General features: G+C 32.1%; 2 protein-coding genes and 1 pseudogene across 2 annotated transcripts; 1 reads left to right on the forward strand and 2 right to left on the reverse strand.

The window, feature by feature from the left end:
- Positions 1-1,593: 1,593 nt before the first annotated feature.
- LOC149891412 (uncharacterized) lies at positions 1,594-5,066 on the forward strand. The gene is made up of 5 exons (XM_090079631.1): positions 1,594-1,758; positions 2,996-3,052; positions 3,144-3,439; positions 3,569-3,709; positions 4,922-5,066. Exons 2-5 carry the CDS (start codon positions 2,998-3,000, stop codon positions 5,060-5,062), a joined length of 633 nt encoding a protein of 210 aa, XP_089935757.1. The 5' UTR covers positions 1,594-1,758; positions 2,996-2,997; the 3' UTR covers positions 5,063-5,066.
- Positions 5,067-11,506: 6,440 nt separating this feature from the next.
- LOC149891413 (uncharacterized) lies at positions 11,507-14,979 on the reverse strand. The gene is made up of 5 exons (XM_090079575.1): positions 14,815-14,979; positions 13,521-13,577; positions 13,134-13,429; positions 12,864-13,004; positions 11,507-11,651 (listed from the first exon to the last, which is right to left on the reverse strand). Exons 2-5 carry the CDS (start codon positions 13,573-13,575, stop codon positions 11,511-11,513), a joined length of 633 nt encoding a protein of 210 aa, XP_089935701.1. The 5' UTR covers positions 13,576-13,577; positions 14,815-14,979; the 3' UTR covers positions 11,507-11,510.
- Positions 14,980-17,077: 2,098 nt separating this feature from the next.
- On the reverse strand, positions 17,078-19,081 carry LOC149891414 (uncharacterized; annotated as a pseudogene).
- Positions 19,082-19,280: the final 199 nt, after the last annotated feature.

Raw genomic sequence — 19,280 nt, forward strand, 5'->3', positions numbered from 1 at the left:
CTTTCTTGCCTAAAATTTAACTAGAAATTATTTTAAGGGTTGATCTGCCCCAAGCCTTGGGCCAACGTGCCCCGGTCTACCCTATTTGAGCAGAATTCTCAGTAGATTTGAAAAAATGCTATACTATTGAAAAAGAGAGTTTAATAATTTATACAACATACTGAATGAGAGAAAAAAGGTTTTCGAATAAAGATCTGACTTAGATTAAAATAAAAAAATGTTAAAGTTGATAACAATTGTCCCAGGTAAATGTTTTAAAGAGAATTTTGTAAATCAGCTGTGGTTGTTGCTACTACTATTAAGTTTCACTTTGAATATATAAATCATGCAATGAGTGAAATCCGACTTTATGCAAGGTTTCCGTTTTATTGTTTTTTTTATCTTCCTATCATTTCAATATGTTACTAGAAAATCTTTGACTTACATGGAGTTTGTTCACAAAACTTCTTTGTGAAACTATCATCTTGGTATGCATTCTTGACTTCACCGACAGCAAAGCTTATTACGTTTGAGGCTCTGGTGGCATTCATTAAGATAAGACAAGCTGTCAATTAACCCTAAAAGACAAGCTATTATAGTCGGGGTAAAAAGCCCCCCAAAGAATGTCTTAAAGACAATTAGTTATAATCGCGAATGTACAACATTAATGAAAAGCTCTCAAAAACTAACATGACATTTTCTGTCCGCTATGTTACTCAAAGTTTAAGTTTAAAGATTTTAAATAACGGCAATCTTAGCCATCGCAACTGAGGAATCCATTTGCTACGAAGAAGTGGAAATCAGATAAGCACGTTCCTCATTCAGCGAGACATATTTTTTGAGAGTTTTACAATTTAGCAATAAAAAATGATTATTTTTGATAATACTGAGCTATAACTATAAAAAACAAACGAGCTATAACTAACAAATATCTCATAATTTAAAACTATTATTCAATGTGTGGATTGTTCGTCGTGTTTAGAAAAGCATTACGTCATTTCTCATAATACGATATTTTTAATATTGTATAAAATATTGTTTTAACTATTTGAAATACAGTTTTGTCAAATGAAAGGTGAATATAGCTTGGATAATAAAAATATTTGGTCAAAATGAGTTTTGAAAGTCGAGCACTTCAATCAACCAGCTTGTACTTTCCGTTTAGTGTGACTTCGAAACAAAAAATATAATGATGTGAAAGTTTAGAACAAGCCCACTTAATACTCTAGGATATCTTGTTTAATATCGCCATTCGAACAGATCATTCATTAATGGTTATTTTATTATGCTAATTTTGTTTTTGGGGGTGAACTTGCTTCGGGATAAATTTAAAATCTTTAAATGTAAGGTTTAACCTGCTTTGCATTTTTAAAATGCGAAAGAGTTTATTTGGTCCTGACATCTGCTTATCAATCTTAATAAAACTTTTTGTGTTAGTCATACTGTAAAAATCACGATAAATATAAACTTGGTCAAATAAACTAAAAAATATTAATTATTCTTTTACTCTTTTTCTAGGAAAAGCGGGCATGTCGAAACCAAAAGTAACTGCTTAAAATTAATGCATTCATAATAATCCTACAAAAACTTTTACAATTTAACAACAGATAGTTAATAAAATGGGAAAAATGATCCAAGATTAAAGTTTCAGTAAAAGTCATTATGTGGAAAAGTGTCTATTTTATTTAGCAAAGAAAACTTTTCAGAGTTTCATTTAGTAAAATATCGATGATTTAAGAATTGAGACACGGAATAAAATCAAAAAAGTTTTTTAAAAAGGTAAAATGCTAAACTTTTTAAAGTACCATTTAAAGTATTGGTGAAATAAAAATTTCATGTTTAAATTGAAACTGTTTCTCATCGTGAGGCAGAAATAAGGTTTTTTTTTAGTTTTGGTAGGCGTTTTATTTTTCTTTTTTTTAGGAAAGCTTTGAGTTTGTAACTTTACAGTCGTTTTAAAATATAAGTCAGTTAAAAATTTTCATATTTTGTTTACGCTTTAAAAACTTTGTTTATTTTATTGTACCTGATATGTTAAACTATTGTTTAAAATGTATTTAAAAACATCAATCTTAAAACATCAGCATTTTCACTAACTACAGCAGGATACAGAAACCAATGATGAGGTGTCTTTTGTTGGCATTAACTGTCCGATTACTGATAAATCATTGAAACCTTCAATAAAAATAACTTGTACCACTTTTTTTTTGCGGAGATAATTAAAGCTCTATTTAATAATCATTGTTTGATGAAAGTATTCAAACGAAGAACATTTTATAAACACATGTTCCATTTCGAAATTTAGTTTAGGTAAGTTCTACATCTACTTTTTCAACGAAGGGCAGCTATTGCAGGTAACATTTAGAAACATCTTAAATGTTGACATTTGCAAAAAAGCAATTTTTTTTTTTTTCTGTAATAAGTAATTTTTTTGAGATTCATTAACTGCATATAAACTAATGACTATCATTCGTTGAATATCTGGAATGCTAAATACAGTATAAATGTTTTGGTTATAGTGATTAGTTAAAGGGTTTAGAAGGTTTAGTTGTGCTTCATCCATGGGTTCAAAACAGCTGCGATTCTTAATGTATTGTTATATTTAATGAGTAATGTCGATTAGTACTCTTTATTCATTATGTTTACAAATTACTTCTCCTAGATACTGAATATAATGAAATTACTTTTTTTAAGTTCTTCTCTTCCAGCTCTTTTTTAAAAAACGGTCTTTGTTCAATTTATCAGAAGAAGCAAAGTTTCCGCTTGCTTTCCTATAACCATGTGTCTTCTGTCATTTTCCATAAATATTTGTTTTTTGTTCCAACGTCTACTCATCATTTATAAAACACAACGATTATTTTATTAAAAAAAAAAAGTGATTTTGTTTAAATCATGTTCTGAAATAATAAAGTTCAAGGAAAATCAATCATAATAAACCTGGAATGTATTTCATGTTTATGAACGTTATATCAGTTTCATTTCAATTGTAATTTATTTTTGTATTTTTCAACATTAGAAATGGAAAACAAAGCTGAGGCTAATTTATCACAACCTGTATCGCCCTCTGAAAATGGTAATGGTTATAACTTGATATTGCGATTCTCCAAAACGCCAATGACTTTATATATCCTTAAACCCACCACTAAAATATGACTTTTTTTTAGTGCCTTTAAACACAGCTCCTCCGCCTTACTCCGTTCAAACTCAGCAACAGCAGGAAGTTGTTGGAGATGCACTCAATTTTCAACAAATTCAGCTAATGACTGTGGGATCTTTTTCGCAGTTTGTTAATCCTCAAAATCCTTACCCTATGATATTGAGCAACCCTCAGTGTACAAGCCCTCAATTTCTATTCCCTCAAGCGCAATATCCGATGGGATTTAATGCACCTCAGCTGCAACAACAACTGCCGGCGCATAATATTATAATAAATAACACCTCATCAAACGAACAAACCGCTGTAAGTATTTATTTATTTTTTTATGCACATAATAATTTCAGGTATATCTACTTAATTACGTTAAATATATGAATGTTTAAATGCAATTTTATATTTTAAAGCGTTCCTCATTTTTTTAACAATTTTTAGAAAGTTGATGTGAAGGTCAATGCCAATGACAACGTTGTAATAAACCATGTATATATAAATAACCACATGAGACTAGCTTGCTTCTCTTTTTTGTTCTGCTGCTTTCCGATTGGTGCATTGGCCATATACAAATCATGTCAGGTATGTTTTTTTTGCATGAATATAAATCAATTTTATTTTTAAATATAAGTTTTCTATAAAAGGTTTTATTTTAGTGTTATTGTACTAAGACACCGATGTTAAATTTAGATCAATCTCGTACAATGGAAGTTTTTAAAATATAACTTCTATAACTTGATTTTTTAATTACCCAGAATGTTAAGCGACTTTATTCCTGCACTTAATTAAAGCTCTGACAGCCTGCGCGTAAATATGTTTAGAAGATTGATAAACTTATCTCTTCAGTATCCGTTGAGTTAAATATCCGTTGGGTTAAACCCGGCATAAGCGATCCACATTTTAAGTTTTATTGCACTTCCTCTTCAAAAATGAAGCAAATTGGTATCATAGCCGTTTTTAAAAACTAAGAGAAGTTCCTCTGTAAAACCGGCCAGTTGGATTACTAATGTAGTTGATCAAACGTGTTTTTATGAAACACTTTAAGCTCTTTCACAACCATTTAATGTTTACTTTATCAATAAATTGAACCATCTTCAATGTTGTTTGCTTTGAATCATCTTATTTAACGCGCTTTAAAAATTCTTTAACATTCAACTAGATGTAGATTAGAAAATCCGACAATTTGAATGCATGAATTGTGAGTTTGATAAAAACGGAGCAACTAGTCACACTTTCAAGGTAACACTCATTCATTTAAAGGTTTCAAACAGGAAAGTAAATGGAATAGTAAATGATTCAAAGGTAAGTTATTGCAATTGGCATTTGAGTTTCATGCCATTTTGTTAAGATTTTAAACGCTGTTCAGAAAAAAATAAATTGCTTGTTAGCTTTTAAAGCTGTTGTGTTATTTACTAATAGATCACTGCAAAATATAACGGTAATGTTAAAATAGATAAACTCTAAAAATGCAATCTAGTCCATCTATTCATTAGCATAATAAAAAACGTTAGTTAAAAAAAACCGTCTCTCACCTCAACGTAAAAAGTTAGCTAAAAGAAAAATGCGGGCCTGACTAGAACCTTATTCATCATTTATAACTGAATAATCCAACAATTCCAAAAGTGCTACGGTAATATCTCAATTCAAAGTGCAATATTTTGTCAAAATATTTTCAAAATCTTAACCCGCAATATATATTTGCATTAGGGTTATCGCTGATTAATCAATTGAATATGTTTGTTTCTATTTTAAAAAAATAAATAAAAAATATTGCTATTGCATTTACTTTTTTAGGTTGACTCAGCAATCATGAATGGTGATACTGATAAAGCGCTAAAAAACTCGATTACCGCAAAAAGATTGGCTTTCCTATCAACTGTAGTTGGAATTTTAATGTATATTTTAATCATTGTAATTTTAAATTATGCAATTTAGCGTTGAAAAACCTTGGTTATAATATATATGATAACCCTAAACCTAACAGTAAAGGTGAGGATTAGAGTTAGATTAAAAAGTGCCGTAGGGTTAGGGTTAGGGTTAGGGTTAGGATTAGGGCTAAGATTTGTAGAGTTAGTACAAATAGCCGCATCTGGCCGCCTTTATTTATTCGATGACGTCTTGCAAATTTTGTGACGTCGCTTTCAAAGCTCTAGGGTCAATTTTAGCCTTTGACTCTAAAGTTGATTTAAGCCTTCGGTATGGCTCTGTACGACTTTGGCGGTAGTAGTATCGTGCATAAGAGACTTCTAAAATTCTGATTATTAATTCCTTGAATGAAGAGATGATTTCATACTCACTACCGCGGTTGTTCTTAGCCCTCCGTTCTCAAACTACGCAAAGCAGTGAAGTTGTTTGATTAAGTATCGTAGTTTGCTGATTTGCATGTGCATCATTGCCGAACAAGGCAGCAATACAGTTGAAGCTGTTTGTTTAGGTTTTATTTAGCTGGTGTGTTTTCAATGTTTATATTTTAACTGCGTAGTCTCATCAAATTAAAAGTGATTATTTTTAAACGGATTTCCTTCTTCCAAATGTGCACTCTAAGCGTTTATATACTTTTTTTGTTCCGAGAAGATGGTGATAGACGATTGATGGCCAGGTTTGGATTTTAGATTGAAAAGAAGAGTCGCACCCAGCCACCGGTCGGCTTTCGTCACAAAACAACTGTACACTCGTCCAACGTCCAGTGACTAACTGTTGCAACCAGAAAGTAAGCTTTATTTGTCGAGCAGATCGTCCGCATTGATGTAAAACGCGACAAAGTTGCTGAACGCTCGGTTTGCGCCGCCAAAGAGTCATTCTGTTTCTGCGTTGCCAGCGTAAGCTAAATACGACTGTGGACTCCGGGGTATTGGGTATATTTTCATCTATTCATTCAAAGAGTTAAGAATCAGTTTTAGAAGTTTCGAATATACAGATCTACCATCGACAATATTTAATCAAACGGCCTCACTGTATTGATTAATGAGTGAACAGACTGCAAGGAACACGCTAAGTAGTGGGTGAGCTCACCATGGCCCAATAGTCGAATGCAATAAATTATTCGTTTATTAATATCAAATCCTTTTTATATTATTATTGTTTACAGAGGTGTAGAACTGATGAAGGTAGTTGCAATCTTCTTTTTGACACTTAAGATACAACAAGGAAGATAAGCCATGTCGTTTATTATATCTCTCACCTAATGAGAGTGTGGGACTACCACATTCTGGACACAGAAAAAAAACTAAAAACAGAAGCTAAAACAGCAACATCATTGATACGATAACCAGATATGCAAGGTTTCAAGATAAGTATATCTTCTGAGTCTTCAACTTTTCGAGACGAAGCTGACAAATTAAGTGAGTTTTCATTGTTTTGTTCCGAAACACAAGTGTTGTTAGCATTTTTTAAGTTAACTATTGGCAATTCAATACTAACATTATCAGAAACACAATCAATGTTTACAGATTTATCAACATTTCCCACAACACCTTTCCTTTTACGGTGAGTTTGTGAGTTTCAAATTAAGATAGTTATAGGCTAATGTGCTACTTTTAAAACAATTTTTATAATCAAACACAGGTAAAAGTAGTTAAAAACAATTTTTTTCCTTTTTTTTAAATTTTGAAAAACTAAAGGGGGATAGCCCCTTAATTAAACAGCCTCTCAGAATAGCTTGAGTTGAGAACGGACGGCTAAAAACAACCTTGGGAGAGGGTATGTTTACATTTAATTAAATAAAATCCTTTGCGCAAATGCAGGTAAGTTATAAAGTAATAGTGCTTATATAGCCTCGCTACTTTGTTCTAGATGAAGTGGATGGCTAGATACAACTTTTTAAATACGTGTGTTATCTCTTTCGTTTAAGGTACTTTTTGAAAATTTTCTCAAAGAGAAGTTAGCGCAGTTTTTCTCTTTTAGATTAGCGTGGTTTTCCTCTTTTTAGTTTAGCTTATGTAGCTTGACATCACGAAGCACAAAAGCCAAATAGGCAAGATAAAATTTTAGATAAACGAAAATTAAGGAATAAGTGAAAGAAAAGTGAGGCTGCATAAAAAAATATATAACATATTATACTTCTTTGTATATTTTTATTGAAATAATTAAAGTCCTTTGCGTAAATACAGGTTAATTACAGAGTAATGTACTTTTTTTACGCAAAGGGTTTTGTTTAGTTGAGAAATTCTTAAAACATCAGAAGTATTTCTATGTGTAACTCTAAAATGTTTTAACTAATTAACAAAACACATTTACTTTGTTTAGATAAAAAATTTGAAGTATCTTTTTAGGAAATGTGAGTATAGTTTAACAAATTTTCTCGTTTATTATATATTTAGCTAAACAGATAAAAATCTTTGCAAAAACATAGGTAAAAAAAAAACTATACGAAAAGCCCATCTTTTTTGCCAAACTGCACAACCTTATCTAAACTGCATAAATGGTATCACTATATTGCCATTTTGAACAACCTTTTCTAAACTTCTCGTCTTTTTGAATTTTTAGCTTCATGTTTTTAATTTTTGTTTAAAAATGGCTTTGGTATGAGTTCTTTTGCAAGACTTAAATGAGCTTGTTACTGCTATGATTCGCCAAAATGCCAATGTAATGTTTGAACGAGCAATTTGAGCTTACACCTGTAAACACGTCTTGCAAGATGTATACAATACTAATGCTGCACAGCGAGGAAAACTTCTGGTGTTGAACCATTCGTTGTGCCCAGCGCAAGCATTCAGTTTTTCAACTATTTCATTTAAAATTTTACAAATTCAAGTCATAACAGAAAGAGATTAAATCGAATATTCATTTGGTTCTGAAGCATGACAAGATTTGTTTTGTTTACTTATTTATTTTTTTTGTTGAGTTACTGTTTTCACTGAAAGCAATAACTGGTTTTTAAAAGATTACCAAATTGGCATTGGCTAATTTCGCTTTATTTTCCTTCGTTCTTGGCTATTTTTCATTTAGGATCTTTTACTATTAAAACATAATCAGATTTACAATAATTCATTTGTATAAACATTTAAGCAATCATAGACTTATTGCTGCAACAATTAGATACACACCTCTTTGTTTCTTTTTTGTTTTTTTACAGCTTTAACAATAATATTATGATAAAGAGTTGACTAGGGTAATTTTTTTTTGTTTTTTTGAAAGTGTGTTGAGATTTTCAAAAAAATTAAAAAGAATTTACCTCTGAATTTACAAGCTGGACTTTGGCTAAATAGAATACCAACAGATTGAACAGCATAAGTTAAGAACAGTACCAGCCTGTTGGACTGGAACAACTGAAACTGGTTCAGATGATAAAAGCAAACTGGGTTTCGCCATTGTTTGCTGACAAGCTACAAGGTTAGGAGTCAGAGGAACAGAAGAGACCTCTTTTGAAAAATTGCAAACAACTTGCAGAGAAGCAACAGGAACAGGTTTGGCAATCACTTGCTGATGAGTTTTAAGAAGAGCAGGTTCATGAGGAGCATGGAAAATACTTGTGACAGCCATAAGATTATCTTGCTGTGAAGCGAAATTAGACACTGTTTCCAGAGGAACAGAAATGACCTCTTTTGAAGGACTGAAAGCAACTTGCTGAGAAGGAGCAGCAGAAACAGGTTTGGCAACCACTTGCTCATTGAAGTAAACTGAAGAAAGTTGTGCATGGTATTCAATGAAATCTGGTTCATCACAAAATAATGTTAATGCGAGAGGAGAACAAGCTGTGTCAACAGGAACAGCTTAAGTCTGATCTACATCAAGGCAAACAGCTTGTTCATTAGGAATAAATTCTGCAAGAGCAGGGGATCTTTTGAAAACTGGACCAGCGATTGATTGTTCAGATGAAACAGACGAAACAGAAGTTGAGGCAGGTTCACACAAGAAACCTAAGATTGTTGCTGTCCTCTAAAGGAACATCGTTTTCTACAGCTGAAGAAAATGGAACCACTGTGGTATAACTGAAAGTAGCAGCACATTGTTCAGAGTCACAACCAGAGTCTGAATCTTCCTCAAAGATGTCCTCAACCTCATGAAAACCGTACTACCCTGCATTATATTGGAGCCAGTCCAACCCAATGTCCTCCTTCGTTGGTGGTCTCTGAGACATTTCATCAGTCAAAGAGTTTATGACTCAGAAGGACTGTCCGATGCCGAGGGCAAAGCGCAACTCCTTTGCAGCAATGTACTGGGATAATTAATAGCTATTCATTATCTTCCTGCTGCGCTTCATGTAGAGTGTTGCAAACCACTCGCTATCTTCTTTGGTGTCATTGGCAAAAAAAATGGAATTTGAATCGCAAACGCAAGTGGGCGCATACGCTTCACGGAAATGCTTACTTTGTTCCTTCTAAAGCAGAAAGTCAGACAAGAGATGATAGCAGACGAAATTAAACGAACATTTTTTAAAAAAATATTCAAAAACTGCCTTTAATATAAGCCGGATTTAAATATGGAAAACTCTGCTAACTTCTCTTTGAGAAAATTTTCAAAAAGTACCTTAAACGAAAGAGATAACACACGTATTTAAAAAGTTGTATCTAGCCATCCACTTCATCTAGAACAAAGTAGCGAGGCTATATAAGCACTATTACTTTATAACTTACCTGCATTTGCGCAAAGGATTTTATTTAATTAAATGTAAACATACCCTCTCCCAAGGTTGTTTTTAGCCGTCCGTTCTCAACTCAAGCTATTCTGAGAGGCTGTTTAATTAAGGGGCTATCCCCCTTTAGTTTTTCAAAATTTAAAAAAAAGGAAAAAAATTGTTTTTAACTACTTTTACCTGTGTTTGATTATAAAAATTGTTTTAAAAGTAGCACATTAGCCTATAACTATCTTAATTTGAAACTCACAAACTCACCGTAAAAGGAAAGGTGTTGTGGGAAATGTTGATAAATCTGTAAACATTGATTGTGTTTCTGATAATGTTAGTATTGAATTGCCAATAGTTAACTTAAAAAATGCTAACAACACTTGTGTTTCGGAACAAAACAATGAAAACTCACTTAATTTGTCAGCTTCGTCTCGAAAAGTTGAAGACTCAGAAGATATACTTATCTTGAAACCTTGCATATCTGGTTATCGTATCAATGATGTTGCTGTTTTAGCTTCTGTTTTTAGTTTTTTTTCTGTGTCCAGAATGTGGTAGTCCCACACTCTCATTAGGTGAGAGATATAATAAACGACATGGCTTATCTTCCTTGTTGTATCTTAAGTGTCAAAAAGAAGATTGCAACTACCTTCATCAGTTCTACACCTCTGTAAACAATAATAATATAAAAAGGATTTGATATTAATAAACGAATAATTTATTGCATTCGACTATTGGGCCATGGTGAGCTCACCCACTACTTAGCGTGTTCCTTGCAGTCTGTTCACTCATTAATCAATACAGTGAGGCCGTTTGATTAAATATTGTCGATGGTAGATCTGTATATTCGAAACTTCTAAAACTGATTCTTAACTCTTTGAATGAATAGATGAAAATATACCCAATACCCCGGAGTCCACAGTCGTATTTAGCTTACGCTGGCAACGCAGAAACAGAATGACTCTTTGGCGGCGCAAACCGAGCGTTCAGCAACTTTGTCGCGTTTTACATCAATGCGGACGATCTGCTCGACAAATAAAGCTTACTTTCTGGTTGCAACAGTTAGTCACTGGACGTTGGACGAGTGTACAGTTGTTTTGTGACGAAAGCCGACCGGTGGCTGGGTGCGACTCTTCTTTTCAATCTAAAATCCAAACCTGGCCATCAATCGTCTATCACCATCTTCTCGGAACAAAAAAAGTATATAAACGCTTAGAGTGCACATTTGGAAGAAGGAAATCCGTTTAAAAATAATCACTTTTAATTTGATGAGACTACGCAGTTAAAATATAAACATTGAAAACACACCAGCTAAATAAAACCTAAACAAACAGCTTCAACTGTATTGCTGCCTTGTTCGGCAATGATGCACATGCAAATCAGCAAACTACGATACTTAATCAAACAACTTCACTGCTTTGCGTAGTTTGAGAACGGAGGGCTAAGAACAACCGCGGTAGTGAGTATGAAATCATCTCTTCATTCAAGGAATTAATAATCAGAATTTTAGAAGTCTCTTATGCACGATACTACTACCGCCAAAGTCGTACAGAGCCATACCGAAGGCTTAAATCAACTTTAGAGTCAAAGGCTAAAATTGACCCTAGAGCTTTGAAAGCGACGTCACAAAATTTGCAAGACGTCATCGAATAAATAAAGGCGGCCAGATGCGGCTATTTGTACTAACTCTACAAATCTTAGCCCTAATCCTAACCCTAACCCTAACCCTAACCCTACGGCACTTTTTAATCTAACTCTAATCCTCACCTTTACTGTTAGGTTTAGGGTTATCATATATATTATAACCAAGGTTTTTCAACGCTAAATTGCATAATTTAAAATTACAATGATTAAAATATACATTAAAATTCCAACTACAGTTGATAGGAAAGCCAATCTTTTTGCGGTAATCGAGTTTTTTAGCGCTTTATCAGTATCACCATTCATGATTGCTGAGTCAACCTAAAAAAGTAAATGCAATAGCAATATTTTTTATTTATTTTTTTAAAATAGAAACAAACATATTCAATTGATTAATCAGCGATAACCCTAATGCAAATATATATTGCGGGTTAAGATTTTGAAAATATTTTGACAAAATATTGCACTTTGAATTGAGATATTACCGTAGCACTTTTGGAATTGTTGGATTATTCAGTTATAAATGATGAATAAGGTTCTAGTCAGGCCCGCATTTTTCTTTTAGCTAACTTTTTACGTTGAGGTGAGAGACGGTTTTTTTTAACTAACGTTTTTTATTATGCTAATGAATAGATGGACTAGATTGCATTTTTAGAGTTTATCTATTTTAACATTACCGTTATATTTTGCAGTGATCTATTAGTAAATAACACAACAGCTTTAAAAGCTAACAAGCAATTTATTTTTTTCTGAACAGCGTTTAAAATCTTAACAAAATGGCATGAAACTCAAATGCCAATTGCAATAACTTACCTTTGAATCATTTACTATTCCATTTACTTTCCTGTTTGAAACCTTTAAATGAATGAGTGTTACCTTGAAAGTGTGACTAGTTGCTCCGTTTTTATCAAACTCACAATTCATGCATTCAAATTGTCGGATTTTCTAATCTACATCTAGTTGAATGTTAAAGAATTTTTAAAGCGCGTTAAATAAGATGATTCAAAGCAAACAACATTGAAGATGGTTCAATTTATTGATAAAGTAAACATTAAATGGTTGTGAAAGAGCTTAAAGTGTTTCATAAAAACACGTTTGATCAACTACATTAGTAATCCAACTGGCCGGTTTTACAGAGGAACTTCTCTTAGTTTTTAAAAACGGCTATGATACCAATTTGCTTCATTTTTGAAGAGGAAGTGCAATAAAACTTAAAATGTGGATCGCTTATGCCGGGTTTAACCCAACGGATATTTAACTCAACGGATACTGAAGAGATAAGTTTATCAATCTTCTAAACATATTTACGCGCAGGCTGTCAGAGCTTTAATTAAGTGCAGGAATAAAGTCGCTTAACATTCTGGGTAATTAAAAAATCAAGTTATAGAAGTTATATTTTAAAAACTTCCATTGTACGAGATTGATCTAAATTTAACATCGGTGTCTTAGTACAATAACACTAAAATAAAACCTTTTATAGAAAACTTATATTTAAAAATAAAATTGATTTATATTCATGCAAAAAAAACATACCTGACATGATTTGTATATGGCCAATGCACCAATCGGAAAGCAGCAGAACAAAAAAGAGAAGCAAGCTAGTCTCATGTGGTTATTTATATATACATGGTTTATTACAACGTTGTCATTGGCATTGACCTTCACATCAACTTTCTAAAAATTGTTAAAAAAATGAGGAACGCTTTAAAATATAAAATTGCATTTAAACATTCATATATTTAACGTAATTAAGTAGATATACCTGAAATTATTATGTGCATAAAAAAATAAATAAATACTTACAGCGGTTTGTTCGTTTGATGAGGTGTTATTTATTATAATATTATGCGCCGGCAGTTGTTGTTGCAGCTGAGGTGCATTAAATCCCATCGGATATTGCGCTTGAGGGAATAGAAATTGAGGGCTTGTACACTGAGGGTTGCTCAATATCATAGGGTAAGGATTTTGAGGATTAACAAACTGCGAAAAAGATCCCACAGTCATTAGCTGAATTTGTTGAAAATTGAGTGCATCTCCAACAACTTCCTGCTGTTGCTGAGTTTGAACGGAGTAAGGCGGAGGAGCTGTGTTTAAAGGCACTAAAAAAAAGTCATATTTTAGTGGTGGGTTTAAGGATATATAAAGTCATTGGCGTTTTGGAGAATCGCAATATCAAGTTATAACCATTACCATTTTCAGAGGGCGATACAGGTTGTGATAAATTAGCCTCAGCTTTGTTTTCCATTTCTAATGTTGAAAAATACAAAAATAAATTACAATTGAAATGAAACTGATATAACGTTCATAAACATGAAATACATTCCAGGTTTATTATGATTGATTTTCCTTGAACTTTATTATTTCAGAACATGATTTAAACAAAATCACTTTTTTTTTTTAATAAAATAATCGTTGTGTTTTATAAATGATGAGTAGACGTTGGAACAAAAAACAAATATTTATGGAAAATGACAGAAGACACATGGTTATAGGAAAGCAAGCGGAAACTTTGCTTCTTCTGATAAATTGAACAAAGACCGTTTTTTAAAAAAGAGCTGGAAGAGAAGAACTTAAAAAAAGTAATTTCATTATATTCAGTATCTAGGAGAAGTAATTTGTAAACATAATGAATAAAGAGTACTAATCGACATTACTCATTAAATATAACAATACATTAAGAATCGCAGCTGTTTTGAACCCATGGATGAAGCACAACTAAACCTTCTAAACCCTTTAACTAATCACTATAACCAAAACATTTATACTGTATTTAGCATTCCAGATATTCAACGAATGATAGTCATTAGTTTATATGCAGTTAATGAATCTCAAAAAAATTACTTATTACAGAAAAAAAAAAAAATTGCTTTTTTGCAAATGTCAACATTTAAGATGTTTCTAAATGTTACCTGCAATAGCTGCCCTTCGTTGAAAAAGTAGATGTAGAACTTACCTAAACTAAATTTCGAAATGGAACATGTGTTTATAAAATGTTCTTCGTTTGAATACTTTCATCAAACAATGATTATTAAATAGAGCTTTAATTATCTCCGCAAAAAAAAAGTGGTACAAGTTATTTTTATTGAAGGTTTCAATGATTTATCAGTAATCGGACAGTTAATGCCAACAAAAGACACCTCATCATTGGTTTCTGTATCCTGCTGTAGTTAGTGAAAATGCTGATGTTTTAAGATTGATGTTTTTAAATACATTTTAAACAATAGTTTAACATATCAGGTACAATAAAATAAACAAAGTTTTTAAAGCGTAAACAAAATATGAAAATTTTTAACTGACTTATATTTTAAAACGACTGTAAAGTTACAAACTCAAAGCTTTCCTAAAAAAAAGAAAAATAAAACGCCTACCAAAACTAAAAAAAAACCTTATTTCTGCCTCACGATGAGAAACAGTTTCAATTTAAACATGAAATTTTTATTTCACCAATACTTTAAATGGTACTTTAAAAAGTTTAGCATTTTACCTTTTTAAAAAACTTTTTTGATTTTATTCCGTGTCTCAATTCTTAAATCATCGATATTTTACTAAATGAAACTCTGAAAAGTTTTCTTTGCTAAATAAAATAGACACTTTTCCACATAATGACTTTTACTGAAACTTTAATCTTGGATCATTTTTCCCATTTTATTAACTATCTGTTGTTAAATTGTAAAAGTTTTTGTAGGATTATTATGAATGCATTAATTTTAAGCAGTTACTTTTGGTTTCGACATGCCCGCTTTTCCTAGAAAAAGAGTAAAAGAATAATTAATATTTTTTAGTTTATTTGACCAAGTTTATATTTATCGTGATTTTTACAGTATGACTAACACAAAAAGTTTTATTAAGATTGATAAGCAGATGTCAGGACCAAATAAACTCTTTCGCATTTTAAAAATGCAAAGCAGGTTAAACCTTACATTTAAAGATTTTAAATTTATCCCGAAGCAAGTTCACCCCCAAAAACAAAATTAGCATAATAAAATAACCATTAATGAATGATCTGTTCGAATGGCGATATTAAACAAGATATCCTAGAGTATTAAGTGGGCTTGTTCTAAACTTTCACATCATTATATTTTTTGTTTCGAAGTCACACTAAACGGAAAGTACAAGCTGGTTGATTGAAGTGCTCGACTTTCAAAACTCATTTTGACCAAATATTTTTATTATCCAAGCTATATTCACCTTTCATTTGACAAAACTGTATTTCAAATAGTTAAAACAATATTTTATACAATATTAAAAATATCGTATTATGAGAAATGACGTAATGCTTTTCTAAACACGACGAACAATCCACACATTGAATAATAGTTTTAAATTATGAGATATTTGTTAGTTATAGCTCGTTTGTTTTTTATAGTTATAGCTCAGTATTATCAAAAATAATCATTTTTTATTGCTAAATTGTAAAACTCTCAAAAAATATGTCTCGCTGAATGAGGAACGTGCTTATCTGATTTCCACTTCTTCGTAGCAAATGGATTCCTCAGTTGCGATGGCTAAGATTGCCGTTATTTAAAATCTTTAAACTTAAACTTTGAGTAACATAGCGGACAGAAAATGTCATGTTAGTTTTTGAGAGCTTTTCATTAATGTTGTACATTCGCGATTATAACTAATTGTCTTTAAGACATTCTTTGGGGGGCTTTTTACCCCGACTATAATAGCTTGTCTTTTAGGGTTAATTGACAGCTTGTCTTATCTTAATGAATGCCACCAGAGCCTCAAACGTAATAAGCTTTGCTGTCGGTGAAGTCAAGAATGCATACCAAGATGATAGTTTCACAAAGAAGTTTTGTGAACAAACTCCATGTAAGTCAAAGATTTTCTAGTAACATATTGAAATGATAGGAAGATAAAAAAAACAATAAAACGGAAACCTTGCATAAAGTCGGATTTCACTCATTGCATGATTTATATATTCAAAGTGAAACTTAATAGTAGTAGCAACAACCACAGCTGATTTACAAAATTCTCTTTAAAACATTTACCTGGGACAATTGTTATCAACTTTAACATTTTTTTATTTTAATCTAAGTCAGATCTTTATTCGAAAACCTTTTTTCTCTCATTCAGTATGTTGTATAAATTATTAAACTCTCTTTTTCAATAGTATAGCATTTTTTCAAATCTACTGAGAATTCTGCTCAAATAGGGTAGACCGGGGCACGTTGGCCCAAGGCTTGGGGCAGATCAACCCTTAAAATAATTTCTAGTTAAATTTTAGGCAAGAAAGCTACATACCGTGAAAACAATTTTATGCAAATGAACAATTCTTGTTTTATCATAGCATTTAATACGGCTACATGTATTGTAATATTTGCTCATAGATTAGTCACTGTCTTCATCTAATTAAACTAAAAAGTCATTACAGTATAAACATTAATAAAATAGACTCTTAAGTTCTTTTTCTACGCAAGCTAAATGTGCCCATAGATGGCAGATGAACACTGAATTCACTCTGCACTTGGAAGTCTGTTTGAGAAAGGTTTGAGGCATCTAAGACAAAAAACATCTTCAATTTGATCCTCAATGTCATAACCCTCACCTTTCTTGTTTGGCTTCTTTCTCTTAGTTGGACAAGATTGAATCTTGCTGGCTTTAAAATTGTTTGAATAGCTACTTTTGGTGGAGAATAGTTTTTTAGTATGTGTTTTATTTTTTTTGTTTTAAAGCCCTTTCTTTTCCTTCTTTTGATGTCTTCTGTTCATATTTTAAGGCTTTCTTAATAGCAGTATCTGTCAATATAGCAGAAATTCGTTTCCAAATTTCAGGCCTATTTTTTTCTGTTCTCTAGACTTAGCTTTTTCCAAAGGCTTTACTTCTTCAGGAGTTGGTAAAAGTAAAGGGTCTGGAAAATTTTCTTCCTTCGAAGTAGACAGAGAGAGAATCGATTTATTAAGATTTGTTTGTTTGGAAGTGTTGTAATCTGCAGTGGAGAAACCAATATCAGGATCTGATTTATCTGATGTATGCAACATCAAAAAGTCACTTCCTGAAAAAAATATCTTTGTTAATGGGTAAACTCCTGTTACTTAGAAGCCACTCATTATGTTCCTTGGAGTTATAGGATTAAAAAGTGCTGTTCTTAGTATACCAGGTACATCATAGATATTCATAGGTCGTTTGTTTACCGTTATTCACGCACCACACGCTGAGTTAAACTTTTAAAAAGGATTTTAAGCACTATTCAATGGTTGTAGCTAAGGGCTACAGTTTACTGGAAAGGATAAAAGTGTGATCCCATCTTCTATGCAAAAATCAAGAACTGGTGCATCAAGATGAGAGCTGTGGTTGTCAATCAAAGCTAGACAAGGACGGTTGGTTATGGTTTATGGTTGATTACTTAAAAACCATAATTAAAAACATAGGTCTTCAAGTTTCTGCCAAGAGATTCACATTTAATGTTCAGTGAACAAGTTTTTTCATCAGAAACTTTAAGAAATGTTTGCAAAAACTGAAAAATCAAAATCGGAAATCAAATGTCAGCATTAATTAACTAAACATGAGGAAAAGTAACGTAGAACTAAATGAACGAGAAACAGTGACATAAGTTTAGCAGCTATTTACAAATACAGATGCTCAGAAAAAGTTGACCAAGCGTCTGCTACGCACGGGTATCGAACCCCGACACCAAGCGTGCACCACTGCTCATTAGCCCGATCTTTTTCTTTAATGAGAAGAGCAAGAAAAATGTATGATAAAAATTTACTATTGTTCGCAATCATCTTATTTAAATGCTTGACTTTTCCTATTGACAGTTTCAAATCCAGCGGCATCTGATACATATTTATGTATGTCAAAAATTCAACAAAATTAAATCGAATATTATTACTATATCTTGATAAAATGATTTACCATTTTACTTTTTATTACTAATTTTATTTATCTAGCAAATGGAAATACTTTTTCTTTGTGCAATGAATGCATTTCAATAGTTATTTCAATGTCATTACTTCAAATGCAATTTTAATGTAATTAATTCTAATGTAATTATAAAATTAAATACAACAAATTATACTTGTATCATAATTTTAGTATGGGGCACCTTGATCCTCAGATTAACCAGCCCCGTGTAAGAGAGATCAAGGAACCCCTATAGGTATTCTTCATGTAATAATGGCTGTATATCGCTGATAAATAAAATTCAACGGCGAAATCATATCATAAAATATACGTCGATAAAGTACCTAGTGACTGCAGTTGATATTTTACAAATATTTAACATAGTAACAAAAATGTATGAATAATTCTCATGTTCATCAAATTTACTTTTTATCGCGATAATCCAATTTTTGTTTCTTAAAATTCGTAATCGATTTTTTGACAAAACAACAACGAAAATAAATAGCCGGAAGTATATGCTGATAGTATCTTATGACGTCACGCAGATTTAATTATAAATAGATAAAGTAGCGCTAAAAGATCAAGCTGCCCCAGAGATCAAAAAGCCCCCAACTCCCCTATTTAGGAAAGTTTTTCTGTCATCCAGCCTGAGAAGTGGGCTGATCTATCACACCCTATTGGTGTGATAGATCACGAATAAAATGGGACTTAAAGTTAACTCTCGGAAAGATAAAATATACGGGCAAACTATTGCCAATCGCACTAACCGCCAAATTGATAGTCACTAAAACTCCTCTTTCAGCAGATGTTACTCGACCTATCTGGCGAAAGTCTCTGCGAGTAACGATAAGGTCTGGTTGTTGCACAGTTGTGATTCCGGTCTCATCAATTTTCCACATGTCTGCAGGGATCACTTTCAAGCTTGTCAAAACTTTACTTAAGTTGTCAAAAAACAATTTAACATTATGCTGATTAAACCTAGTGCAGCAGGCTAAACTTGTTGCTTGAGGAGAACAAATAAAAAGTTTTTGATGCCACTTCAAGAATCCTGCACACAATCACACCCTGCAATTTGTAACTCTGCCCATGATTGGGGAA

This window comes from Hydra viridissima, unplaced genomic scaffold (genome assembly GCF_058129835.1).
Source record: "Hydra viridissima isolate aposymbiotic clone 2 unplaced genomic scaffold, HvirCarnegie_v1 scaffold_2, whole genome shotgun sequence".
Taxonomy (NCBI): Eukaryota; Metazoa; Cnidaria; class Hydrozoa; order Anthoathecata; family Hydridae; genus Hydra; species Hydra viridissima.

What these genes read in the sequence shown, in the direction of transcription:
- LOC149891413 (XM_090079575.1), bottom strand. Translation starts at nt 13,575, where the DNA reads ATGGAAAACAAAGCTGAGGCTAATTTATCACAACCTGTATCGCCCTCT. An exon ending in TGTATCGCCCTCTGAAAATG is followed by an intron (nt 13,430 to 13,520) that starts GTAATGGTTATA and finishes ACTTTTTTTTAG; the next exon opens with TGCCTTTAAACACAGCTCCT. An exon ending in CATCAAACGAACAAACCGCT is followed by an intron (nt 13,005 to 13,133) that starts GTAAGTATTTAT and finishes AACAATTTTTAG; the next exon opens with AAAGTTGATGTGAAGGTCAA.
- LOC149891412 (XM_090079631.1), top strand. Translation starts at nt 2,998, where the DNA reads ATGGAAAACAAAGCTGAGGCTAATTTATCACAACCTGTATCGCCCTCT. An exon ending in TGTATCGCCCTCTGAAAATG is followed by an intron (nt 3,053 to 3,143) that starts GTAATGGTTATA and finishes ACTTTTTTTTAG; the next exon opens with TGCCTTTAAACACAGCTCCT. An exon ending in CCATATACAAATCATGTCAG is followed by an intron (nt 3,710 to 4,921) that starts GTATGTTTTTTT and finishes TTACTTTTTTAG; the next exon opens with GTTGACTCAGCAATCATGAA.